Source organism: Sus scrofa, chromosome 4 (genome assembly GCF_054392235.1).
Source record: "Sus scrofa isolate SSC_HxYL_T2T_F1_AM1 chromosome 4, Sscrofa_HxYL_maternal_Yorkshire_Landrace_v2.0, whole genome shotgun sequence".
Lineage (NCBI taxonomy): Eukaryota > Metazoa > Chordata > Mammalia > Artiodactyla > Suidae > Sus > Sus scrofa.
The window spans coordinates 129324554-129338178 of NC_139386.1; the positions used below are offsets into that span (position 1 = coordinate 129324554).

The 13625-nt window shown below is 36.2% G+C and overlaps 1 protein-coding gene across 7 annotated transcripts in view; it reads right to left on the bottom strand.

Annotated features, from left to right (window-relative positions):
- Positions 1-13052, bottom strand: part of CCDC18 (coiled-coil domain containing 18) — a 167013-nt gene extending 153961 nt beyond the window's left edge. For 6 of the 7 annotated variants that reach the window (XM_085023994.1, XM_085023995.1, XM_021090195.2 and 3 more), the window contains exons 1-6: positions 12868-13052; positions 11540-11675; positions 10604-10778; positions 7633-7794; positions 2710-2816; positions 658-786 (exon numbers count right to left, since the gene is read on the bottom strand). In XM_085023994.1, coding sequence (XP_084880120.1) covers positions 658-786; positions 2710-2816; positions 7633-7794; positions 10604-10778; positions 11540-11673 — 707 coding nt within the window. In that variant the 5' untranslated portion in view covers positions 11674-11675; positions 12868-13052. Of the gene's footprint in view, positions 1-657; positions 787-2709; positions 2817-7632; positions 7795-10603; positions 10779-11539; positions 11676-12867 lie in introns of those variants that run through there. The other variant, XM_085023997.1, reaches the window with a different exon arrangement.
- Positions 13053-13625: the final 573 nt, after the last annotated feature.

Consider the following 13625-nt stretch of genomic DNA (forward strand, 5'->3'; position numbering starts at 1 on the left):
TTATGAAAAATAACAGATGGATTTTGAACAGTTTTTAGAAGTTTAAATAAACATGCAAACAAATATTTAATCTATTTATGACAACCTTTCAAAATATACTTTCTTCAAAACATTATTTATAGCACACTATAAATTTTTTAAATGTATTTTTGTTAAGATAAAAATACAGATTATTTTTACCCTGTGTAAAAGCCGCTAAAATTACATTACTGTAAAAATCTCATTAGAATACAAAATTTTTAATCCTTACTAGTTTAAAAGTTAGTTGACATTCAAAGATAATGATTATATGGTCCAAAAGCTACCTACAAAACTTTATCTTAAGACACGGCTTGTACAAATAGATATTGTATTATATACTCCTAAAGGAAGTCTCTGCCATGCTTTCTCATGAACTGTATTTAATTTCAGAAATAATATCATTACATTGATAATCATTATTAGGCTTTAAAGGATTAATCACAATTCAAAATGCCAATAACATAAAGTCCACATGTGAAAATTTTAATAGAAAAAAATTTTTATATTAATGGACAAAAAAGAATATTAAATTTTCTATTGCTACATTTCCAAAATTTTTCCATTTTAAAAATTAGGTAGAATTTTAAGTAAAAATTTTCCCCTACAAAAACAATTATTTGCTTTAGAAACACATACCTCTTTCCTTGTTTACTTTGTTCAAGTAAGTCAACCTTCAACCTTATACATTCCTCTTGGGACTTCTGCAAACACTGTTCCTTTTCAATCACCATTTTCTGACTCTGCTCTAATTTATCTTCTGCCTCTCTATAAAATAAAGATATTTTTAAAGGTTGTTGAAGAGATTACGCCAGGTATGCACGAATAGTTCTATATCAGGAATTCCATTGGTTTAAATCATTGAGTTAAGAGAAACAAATATTTAGCAAGACACTGAAAAGATATAGTCATTACTTGCCAACTATGAGTTTTTATAAAGAATAAAAGAATACTTTTATTAAAGTTGAACTGTTTTCTGATATAAAAGCTTATATCCTACTTAATGGTCAGATACTAGAAGCATACCATATGTTTCAGAAACTAGATAAGGATGGCTATTATCACCACTATATCCACGATTTTTCAGATAGTTGCAAAAAGAAAAAATGAAAAAGCATAAAATTTTGGAGAGGAAAAACATACTTTTCTTTTTTTTACGGGCACTCCCATGGCATAAGGAAGTTCTAGGGCCAGGGACTGAATCTGAGCCATAGCTGCAACCTATGCTGTAGGCTGGATCCTTAAACCCACTGTGCAGGGCCAGGGACAGAACCAGCATCACCACAGAGACAACAGATCTCAACCCACTGTGCCATAGCAGGAACTCCCAGAATTTTCTTTTTTTTGCTAATAGTATTATTAGCTACTGGGAAAATATTAAAACTATTAGAATTAATGAAAGGTATGACAAATAGTCCAATTACGAAATAATTAAAGTATTATACAAAGTATTATATAATATCAACGAACAGAACAAGAATAAATTCACAACTAAAAATAAAAATACCTAGGAATAAACTTAACATACGTAATACAATGGAAATCATAAAATTGTGACAGTCACAAGACTTCAGTGTGCATCAGAATCGTCTGGAGGACTTGCTAAAACACAGATGCTGGGTCCTTCCTCCTAGAGTCTGCAATTCACTAAGTCTGAGACAGGAAGTGAGATCTGCATTTCTATCCAGTTCCCAGATGATGCTCATACTGCTGGTTCCAGACCTACTCTTTGAGAATCACTAAAATGGAATAATGTGGCTATTTACTACACATATGTCTCTCATTTTATTCAAAGCAGAAGAGGAAGATAAATTATAAAGTGCCTGATTCCTTGTATTTTTTTTTGTGTGTGAACTCCCATTGAAGTATTGAGAATATATTACTATGCAGGGCAACAAATGAACTAGTTCATATTAAAAAAACATATCCAAATTTCCATTGTGGCTCAGCAGGTTAAGAACCCAACTAGCATCCATGATAACGGGGGTTCCATTCCTGGCCTTGCTCAGTGGGTTAAGGATCAAGCCTTGCCACAAGCTGTGGTGTAGGTTGTAGGTGTGGCTTGGATCTGGCGTTACTGTGGCTGTGGTGTAGTCTGGCAGCTGCAGCTTCAATTCAACCCCTAACCTGGGAGTGGGGTATGGGTGTGGCCCTAAAAAGCAAAAACAAACAAACAAACAAACAAAAAAACATATAATTAAGCATCTCAGGTTAGATTTAGTCTTTTTCTCTTTTCTTTTTAGGGCCACACCCACAGCACATGGAAGTTCTCCAGCTAAGGGTGGAATCCGAGCTACAGCTGCCGGCCTACACCACAGCCACCTGGGGTTTGCGCAGGATCTGCAATCCACACCACACTGCAGCTCACAGCAACACCAGATCCCCGACCCACTGAGCAATGCCAGGGATTGAACTCATGTCCTCATGAATACTAGTAGGATTTGTTTCTGCTACACCACAACAGGAACTCCAGATTTAGTCTTTTTCAGCCTCTACCTATGTATCCTGCAGCCAAGAGGTGTTAGGATGGACTGAAAATAAGTCCACTTAGTCCAAACAATCCTAATGATCAAGCTCTAAGACAGTCTATAGACCACTAAAGATTTATTGGGGTGAGGGAAAGAATTGTGTAAGATACGTCAAAAAGTAAAAGTAGAAAAAAAATTTTAAAGCTATAAAAAGTCTATGTACCTCAAAACTTTATCTTGGGCTGAAACTTCTGCTTCCAAATTTATAATCTGTTCTTCTAAGATTGGTACATTGGCTGCCTGTTGTTGAGCAGATTCAAGCATAGAAACCTAAAACAAAAAACAACTTTTAGAGCACTTTCTTCACAAAATAAATTAATCTATTTGGTCATAAATTTCTTTTACTATCTGATAGGAAAAAACAGAATCTCTACTGATACCATCTAAAAAGATAAATTTCACATAAATTAAAAATATCATGGAGTTCCTGTTGTGGCGCAGTGGTTAAAGAATCCGACTAGGAACCATGAGGTTGTGGGTTTGATCCCTGGCCTTGCTCAGTGGGTTAAGGATCCGGCATTGCCGTGAGCTGTGGTGTAGAGTGCAGATGTGGCTCAGATCCCATGTTGCTGTGGCTCTGGCGTAGGCTGGTGGCTACAGCTCCGATTAGACCCCTAGCCTGGGAACCTCCATATGCCACGGGAGCAGCCCTAGAAAAGGCAAAAAAACAAAAAACAAAAAACAAAAAAAAAAATTTAAATATGAAAGACCAAATCATTTAAAATTATATAAAATTCTTATTGAATCTTCTTATGATTTAAAACCTAATTTTACATACATGCTTATTAGAGAAAGTCTAGAAAATACAGAAAAACAGTACTCCTATAATGCTGAAGACAGTGTAGGAGGGCATCCACAAACTACATTGTGTCTGGAAGAGAATACCACTAAGAGAATTACCCACCCAAAAAGGAAGCGGTATAGTACAGGGCAGGGATGAGGACCAGGCTGATAAGACCCTCTTCTTCCCATTCTGAAAACACCAAGTTATGTGATGGGCTTACCAGGAAGAGATAAAAAGTTATTCTCTGGAGAAACTGAACAGGAAAGGTTTGGGCCTCTCAGACATTATGTGGAAATTGAGCAAGGATAAGGTAGAGTTATAAATAAATATGGATTCTTTGCTGGAGAAATTCAAGAGCTCCAAAGGAAAAGGCCTCATATATGGATACTGGATTGGGGGAGGGGACGTCTCCCTACAAGAGAACAACAGATGAAGCCCGCTGGACAATAAACTTTACCTTTGCACAGAGAGCTTCCAAAAGCATTTAAATGCCTCCCTTAAATACAAATAGCCCAAACACAAATGTCTGAAAGCTTCTAACACAAAAGTCAGAGGCCAAAAGAAAAAAGCAATGGCAGCAGCAAGGCAAACACACACACACAAATCATTAAATCTTCAGAGAGCTATGAGGAGATACTGCATCAGGATACTATTAAACACAAAACAATCAAAGAACATGAAAAAGCTCAGGCAAATTCAACAGGATGACAATGTTGAGGAAATCTCCTAAAAAGTACACAGAAAGACAAAAAGATAGAAAACAGCAGAAAAAAAAGCTTGAAAGAGTTGGAGGACAAATCCAGGAAAGAAAACAGAAGAAAATTATCAAAGATTACATAAGAAAAATTTCAGGGAACAAAGAACACAAGATTTCAGCCTGACAGGATCTTCATGTACCCAGCACAATGAATAACAAAGGTTTATTCAAAGACACATCACTGTAAAATTTTAAAATACCAAGGATGCGGAGTTCCCTGGTGGCTCATTGGGTTAAGGATTTGGCATTGTCACTGCTGTGGCACAGGCTCAATCCCTAGCCTGGGAACTTCCACATGCTGTGGATGTGACAAAAAAGTTAAAAAAAAACACCAAGGAAAGAAGCAAGATTTTAAAAACTACCATAATAGAAAAATTATTTTTAAAAAAACACATGCCAAGAAAAGTAATTCACAATGGTATCAGATTTTCAGAGAAGCACTGAAGGATAGAAAACAAGAAAGTAATGTCCTAGAAATTCTGAGGTAAAATAATTTCCAACCCAGAATGATTTTAATCAAGTGTAGGGGAGAAATCAGACATTTCAGACGGACAAGGAAGCTACTGGGAAATATGCTCCAACTGAAGAGTAAACTGAGAAAGACCTGGGGCCCAGGAAACGGTAGATCCAACCTAGAAGAACATGAAAGAGGACTTGCAGGTGGGCAGCTAGACAGCAGGCTGGGAGGCCAATAAGCTTAGAACTATACAAAGACTGCCAAAAGGTAAATTATAAATACACTGATCAATACAATGGGGAATTTCAACAAAAGATTTCCAACGACATATATTCGACATCAAAGCTGAGACCGGGAGTTCCCAGCGTGGCGCAGTGGTTAACGAATCTGACTAGGAATCATGAGGTTGTGGGTTCGATCCCTGCCCTTGCTCAGTGGGTTAGGGATCCGGCATTGCCGTGAGCTGTGGTGTAGGTTGCAGATGCGGCTCAGATCTGGTGTTGCTGTGGCTGTGGTGTAGGCCAGCGGCTACAGCTCCGATTAGACCCCTAGCCTGAGAACATCCATGTACCACAGGAGCAGCCCTAGAAAAAGCCAAAAAAAAAAAAAAAAAAAAAAAGCTGAGACTTGCCCTGAAAAAGGCAGCCTCCCTAAAAAATATTTCATTAGACAATTTAGAAAATGCTGGGATAGGAAGTAAAATAAAAATATCTGTCTTACTGCCTAGAATAAATAACCACTTCCCGCTCAAAACAAGGAACAAAATGCCAGTAGTTCAAAAGTTATTAGAAAAACTCTTTAAATATTTGACATATAATTAAGCCTCTATGACTTTAAAAAGATTCTATAGTTGTGTAAAACATTAAAATGCAATTATTAATAAACAGAAAAGGTAAACAAACAAAACCTAAAAGCAAATAAATACACTGAAAAGGTAAACCTCATGAGAAATTTAAAAAACCAAAAGATTTTTCCCTCAAAGAAATTAAAAAATGTAGAAATGTCAGAGTTTCTGTCGTGGCTCATCGGAAATGAATCTATTATCCATGAGGACACAGGTTTGATCCCTGGCCTTGCTCAGTGGGTTAAGGATCCAGCATTGCCGTGAACTGCGGTGTAGGTTGCAAACACAGTTTGGATTTGGCGTTGCTGTGGCTGCGGTGTAGGCTGGCAGCTGTAGCTCTGATTCGACCCCTAGCCTGGGAACCTCCATATGCCACAAGCACAGCCCTAAAAAGACAAAATAAATAAACAGGAGTGCCCATTATGGCTCAGTGGGAAAGACTCTGACCAGAATCCATGAAGATACAGGTTTGATCCCTGGCCTCACTGAGTGGGCTAAGGATCCAGCGTCACCATGAGCTGTGGTGTAGGTCGAAGGCAGAGCTTGGATCCCAAGTTGCTGTGGCTGCGGTATAGGCCGGCAGCCACATCTCTAATTTGACCCATAGCCTGGGAACCTCCACATGCCGCAGGTGCGGCCCTGAAAAGACAAAGAATAAATAAACAAATAAACAATTTTTTAAATTAAAAATGTGGAAATGTTTTAAAAAATCAGTAGAACATTGACTATAGACAGAGTGCAGTAAATGCATGAAAATTCTTTCCCTGTGATTTGATCATTCTGGAAATCTATCTTAGTAATCTTACTCTATTTTAGTAATCTATCTTAGTAATCTTAAACACCAAAAATGTTTATGTTCAGTGCAGCATTTTTTTCTCCTTAGGCTCAACAGTACTTCTTTTCGTTGGAAAAATACAAAAGAAAAATAAAGACCTCCCATAAATCTACTACTTAAAACAGTATATCCATAAAAGAAAACAGTGAAAGCCTCACTACAACCTTCTAATCCTTCCCGAAGTTATCAACAAACATTGTGGAGCATAGTCTTTTTGTCTTTACATATGTCGTATGTATATAACTATATACACAAACACATAAATTTATAGACATGTGCGCTTTTTGTAAAAAACAAAACAGATTATTGTGTGTCTATAATATTTTTCTGCCACTAATTAAGTAAATTTCGAGTGCTGACTATGCAGACATGGTTCTAAGAGCCTCTCAATGTATCATACCATTTAAACCTCATAATGTTCCATAAAGTCAAATAACTTTGCGTTTTAGTACTAATATATTTACCTTAAAAAAGTAAAACTTGGTAGCAATCCATTACATGGCTATATCATAATTTACTTTGCCATGCCTCTATTATTGGTCATTTCAGTTTCTTCTAAATTTTTTTGGTATGATACCAATCATAAGAGCAAAATATAGGAAACCATTTAAACAGAGGAGTTATTAATTAAATTATAGTATAGTAACGCTACCATAAAAAATGATGGTTGGAAAAGCTAAGTAAATGCATCAAAAAATGCTTAGACAAGTAAGAAGTATAAATACAGGAACAAAGAAAACTATGCAAACATTCTTGATTCAAAAGGTTTCTTACTAGATGGTAAAAACTCTTTCTCCTTTTCCTTTCTTCTATTTCTAAAGTTTTCAACAATGAGAATATAGTATTTTAAAGATGAAGATAAATAAACTATATATTTCCTTTGTAAAAGAAATAAAACCATGCAAATTGGTAATCTTAAGATTTTTAAGAACCTCTGACCTATCCAAAGGCTATACAAGTTTCCCTAAATAATTTTCAGATATTAAATTCACATAAATTTGACTCTACATGTTGATATTAAATTATCACACAAAAAATTATCACATTAAGACAATACAAGGAAAGGAGTTCCTGTTGTGCCTCAGCAGTTAACACCCGACTAGCATCCATGGGGATGCAGGTTCAATCCCTGGCTTCGCTCAGTGGCTTAAGGATCCAGTGTTTTTGTGAGCTATGGCATAGGTCGAAGATGCGGCTCGATCCCAGGTGGCTGTGGCTGTGGCTGTGGCATAGGCTGGAGGCTACAGCTCCAATTGGACCCCTAGCCTGGGAACCTCAATATGCCACAGTGCAGCCCTAAAAAAGACAAAAAAAAAAAAAGGCAATACAAGGACTATTTTCCCAATTATAAATCTTAAAATGATTACAATTACTTTCTGTTGGCATAGTCACCACTTCAATAAACATACTTTTGCTCTTGACTGCGTTAATTCGAAGTGGACAGATTCTATTTTAGTCATTAAAGAATGATTCTGTGAGACCAAACAAGCATTCTGTTGCCTAAGTTTATTAAGTTTCTCACGAAGACTTTTGATCTCCTGATCCACAGGTGTAGAAGATGAAAAAGGCATCTGAAAAATGAAAAGAACAATATATTTTGGATTTCTTCATTAACCATTACCTGTAATTAATGGAAATAATGAACGATTATCAATAAACTAGGTAGCTCAGAAAAATGAGTTAAGATATTTAGTCAGTGTTGCTAAGGATATGTGAGACAATAAGCACTTTCTCCTCCACCGCTGGTGAACATGTACAAAAATCAGTACAGCCTGGAAAACAGTGGTACACTTTGGGAAAGTTCTTTGTATTATCCAGTAAAGTTGAACATGCTAAGACTCAACAATCTTAGTCCTGTGTATATATCTGATAGAAACTTTTGCACCTGAAGATTAAAGAGACAAAAATGGTAAGAACTCAAATGTCCACCACCAACAAAATGGATAAATTATCCTTTAACTGTACATATATTTCTATCATACTCATTGAATATATATAAAGTACCTTAACTTTCATGAGAGCTGAAGTTTTCAAAACATGATTTTTTATTTTTGAATAAGTAATATATTTACACAATTCAAAAGTCAAAACTACAGAAAAGCATATACAGAAGTATCATTCCCATCTTTAATAAGCAACTACTTTGATAAGGTTCTTGTTTATGAATTTTTATATAACATCAATCAGACAGCCAAAAATAGGAAATTTCTAATATCTGAGAGTTGTTAATTAAGTTACGGTCTTAAACATAGTCTTCCAGTGTCTCTAAATCCATATATAAGCAATACAAATTACTCACTCCCACAGCTCTTTATGCAAAACCAGCATAGTGTATACATTGCTTTGCACCTTGCATTTTTCTTTCTTTTCTTTTTTTTTTCTTCTTTTTAGGGCCCCACTCTATATGGAAGTTCCCAGGCTAGGGGTCAAATCGGAGCTGGAGCTGCCAGCATACACCACAGCCACAGCAACACAGGATCTGAGCCCTGTTAGCAACCTACACTACAGCTCATGGCAAAGCTGGATCCTTAACCCACCAAGCAAGGCCAGAGATTGAATCCACATCCTCATGGATCCTCATGGATACTAGTCAGGTTTGTAACCTGCTGAGCCACAATGGGAACCCCCACCTTGCATTTTTCATTTGAACAATATAGCTTCTCAATCTCTCCACAATCATTCAGTAAGATTTTTTTTTTTATCCTCTCATCTTCAGTTTCCATTGCATGTTTATCTAACCAATCCCACTACTAAACACTTGCACTATTTCTAGCCTTCTGTTATGACCAAAAATGCCTCATTTTGTACTTAGGCAAAGTTTTCCAGAAATGGGGTTTCCAAGTTAAGAGCAAACACATTTATAATTTTGGTAAATATTACCAAATGCCCCTCCATATGGATTGTATCACTTTGCATTTCTAGCAGCAATGTATGGGAATGCCTATTTCCCCCTCATATCACCAACAAAATACAGTATCAAATATCTGGATATTTATAATCTGGTAGTGAATTTCTCTTATTATAACTAAAATTGAACATCTTATTACTTGTTTCAATTTCCTTCTCCACTCATGTCTTTTGCCCATATTTCCATTGGGTTGGTGATTTTTTTTCTTCTTTCTAGGAGCTCTTTACATATTAAAGAGATTAGCCCTTTGACTTTAAAAGGCAAAATTTTTTTTCCACTCCCATTTGTCATGTATCTTTTGATTTTGCTTATGGTAAAATGATTCAACTTCGTTAATTGTTAATAAAAACAATCAGCAATTTGAATTAGGATAGAGGAGGATTTCCAAAAAATTACATAATATTTGTAGACATGGAAGTTGACTTCATTTTCTTAAATGTAGACTCAGATAGCTTTACCAAAAAGATTCCTAACAAAAAGAAAATCTCTCAATTTTTGCCTTTCTGAAGTGAGAAGAGCAAATTTTTACCAAAAAAGGTTACGATGTTCATATGCATGGGGGCAGTGGGGTAATAAAGTACAAGAAGAGGAGTTCCTGCTGTGGCTCAGTAGGTTGAGAACCTGACTAGTATCCATGAGGATGTGGGTTCAATCCTTAGCCTCACTCAGTGGATTAAGGATCCTGTGTTGCTATAAGCAGCAGCACAGGTCACAGCTGCAGCTCAGACCCTGCATTGCTGTGACTGCGGTGGAGGCCAGCAGCTGCAGCTTTGATTCAACCTCTAGTCCAGGAACTTCCATATGCCGCAGGTGCAATCATAGAAAGCAAAAAAAAAAAAAAAAAAAAAAGGAGGAAGAGTGGAAAAGGAGATAAAAGAGTTGAGTAAGGAAGAAAAGTATATACAGGTAGATAGATAATATGACTGAATAAAAAAAGAGGTAGAGATGGGAGTTCCCTCTGTGGCATAGCAGGTTAAGAATCCAGCATTGCCTCTGCAGTGGCTCAGATCACTGCCGATGAGAGGGTTTGATCCCCACCCCAGGAACTTCCACATGCCCTGGGGGCGGGGGGGAGTTACAGACCAGGAAAAGCTAACATCATCTACAAAATTTAAAGACAATGAATGGAACACCTGATGGAAGCTAAACAGTAAATGTAATTAACCATTTACTAAACAATGATGACCTATTATGTACATGGCATAGTACTAAAGTCAAGAGGTTTGTTTGCTTACAATTTACTTGAGCAAACAAAATATTTAATTGCAAAAATATAATAAATGTAGAAGTTTAAAAATTGAGTAATACACCAAAATAACTACTCTCTTATCAGGATAGAACAAGAACCATTATTTTTAAGTTTAAAGAGTCTTGAGCATAATAGTAAAAGACTATGGTAAACATGAACAAAGCATTTGAAGAAAAAAATTCAAAGAAAAGTATTTGAAGTAGACAGGTCTAAAAATAATAACCTCATCTCTTGGCTTTTTTTGAAAATCAGCACCACAGTTGGGCATTTTACAAACTTTTTTATAAGGTAAGTAATTCAAAAGTCCAAACTGGCTAGGCTGAGAAAGATCTTCCAGAATGAGTCTTTCAGACTTTGAACGATTAAAGGCATAATCAGAATTTTCACTTGGACTAACACTAGAAAAAAAAGAAAAAAAAAAATTTTAGTTCTTAAGATACTTTAAATGTTCATTCTAAATTACTATACATTAAATAAGAAAACAGAAAGAAAAGCACCTGAATGTCGCTGGATATAATATTCCAGATACAAACTTAAGGCATTTCAATGAAATTTTTAAATAAACTATAATTAGTCTTCAACTAGCGATCTGTGGAGCTCCCATTGTGACACAGTGGTTAACGAATCCAACTAGGAACCATGAGGTTGTGGGTTCGATCCCTGGCCTTGCTCAGTGGGTTAAGGACCCAGTGTTGCCATGAGCTGTGGTGTAGGTTGCAGACACGGCTCGGATCCCATGTTGCCATGGCTCTGGCGTAGGCTGGCGGCTACAGCTCCGATTAGACCCCTAGCCTGGGAACGTTCATATGCTGTGGGAGCGGCCCTAGAAAAGGCAAAAAAAAAAAAACCCTAGCGATCTATGTGTTTCTGAAGCCTCTATGCTATGATTACTTAAGATTTCAAAAACAGTCATAGTAATAAAAGATTAGCCTATACAAATATTTTACACTCTGAATCCTAATGTAGTAAAGGTCCTAACATGTAAACGCCTCTCCAACACGTCTATTCTTTTCCCTAAACTGAAGAGTTACATAAAAAATTAGAGAACATTATTTCCTAATCTGGACACATCAGAAACAAAATGTAAAATAATGAAATTCAAACATTTTACATTCATTAATTAGTCATAACTCAAAATTCTATACGTAATTTTACTTACCTAGATAACTCTTCCCCTAAACTCTGCAAATTCCATTCTGTTATCTTCAGCTCATGTCTTAAGGAAGCAACATTTGCCAGCAAACTTTCTTCTTCATTGTCTTTATTGTAATAGTCTGATGAACTAGATTCCATTTCTTAAAAAAAGAAATCAATTTCTTGTACCGTGCCTGAAAGAATCTGTGGTGTCAGTTAAGATATTCTCACACTAATAAAACTTAACTCATTTTTCTATTTCAAATGTTGCAAAATATTTCATGGTAATTTAAAACAAAGTAAAACCAAACACCTAGCAACAATCAATGTCTCTATAGTGTAAAGCAATAATGGAGAATTCAATAAAATTTCAATGAATCAATTTTTCATTATAGCTCGGGTCTAGTGATCATAGTTGCCCTTTTCTAAGCACCTTTAACCTTTCTAACATTTGTGTAAACCAAGTATTTTTATTCCATGTTAAAGATAAAGAAACTAAGAAGGAAACAAATAACTTGTTCAGGGTCACACAAAGTGTAAATGGTGGAACCAAGATTTGAACCTAGGTCCAAAGATCTTTAAATTATTCTTATTAAATTCTTTTCATTTTATTACACATTAATTCCAATATAAACTGATAGAACATACATAATCAGGTTACAAATTCTATACATCTGACAAGACTGATATCACTACAGTCATTCACATTTTCTTAAAGGTAATTACCAGATAAAGGTTACCCCCTTTTCCCATTTTCTATGGCTATAAAATTTAAAAACCACACACTCATATTCACATCACAACCAGAGATCAAAATGGCATGTAGCGGGCTAACTCATAGAAACATATAAAGATAAGCTTTTGTTTCAACTGATGTTATCTCTAGGGTTGTGAAATTCCCTACTAAGTACTTGTGCACATAAAATGTGCAATAAAGTACCACATGTTATTGTTAATAATTAACGTGTAGTTATTGTGTATTAAAACATATCATTAATAATAATACAATTAAGATGAAAGTTTGATAATCTCTACTACTCCTATACATCTTTTTGCATAATCTTAAAATTACATTTCTCTTTCAGATCCCATTTACCTTTGTCATTGAAGCATCTCTTTCATCACCCTTCTAGAATTCTGACCACATCTCAAGCTCCAAAAGGTTAGGAGTCCTCTGTTATCTTGTGCAGGACTCTAAGGTGCTTAGACAAACTCAGTATTTTCAGGGAATAAATAAATGATGATCACCAAAGTGTCCTTCCTTCCCCTAACCTAGCTGAAATAATACGACAAATTGTTCCTCATTCAAAATTTCTGAGATGTAGGGAGGAAGATTAAAAAGAAAACTCTCACCTTATTAGAGGGAACTGTGGCAGAAACTTAAATGAACTGCTATTGTAATCTTAGCAGAGAAAATGTTTCTCTCCTCTTTCCTCTTTGGTTTCCACAAATTTGCTTCCGCTTAAACAGACGCTCCCAAACAAAAGTCAATGGATCAGGTCCCCATGCTGCTTTTTCTTTTCAATATCTCTAGTTCCCTACAGGATAGTGAAGGTAAAAAGGGTAAAGAAAATTTGGGCAAATTCTACAATGCTATTCGATTTTATGTTTCAACTAAGTCAGGTTTATGTCCAACATCTTGTATACATTTTAATGTAAGAATTCTCTAACCCTTCTGAAGTTATCAATGAAAACGTCTGAAGTTCAAATATATTTTCGTTTTCAGACTGAGCTCTCTATTGTCTTCAAATAAAGCGTCTGCCCCCCTTCAAGTCTATCTTGGAAAAGCACATCATGCTACCTCCAGGCCTTGACGCCTTTCGGCCCAAATAACGGTGCGTTTGTGGATATATCCACGCACACCCACGGCCCCGAAGCACAAGTGTTCACTTCACTCCCGGGATGTAAAACCAGAGACTGGGGTCGAAAAGGCTTCCCCGTTTTGCAAGGGGGCCGTGACCCAAGAGGGCACCGTGCTGTGACAAGAACGCTCAGTCTGACACAAACGCGTCCTTCGTTCTTCTGGAACAAGTGGAGGAAAACTCGACAGCTTGCTTTTCCATCTCTCTTCACCTAAAACACAACCCTGCAGAGCAGCAGCTCAAGCGCAA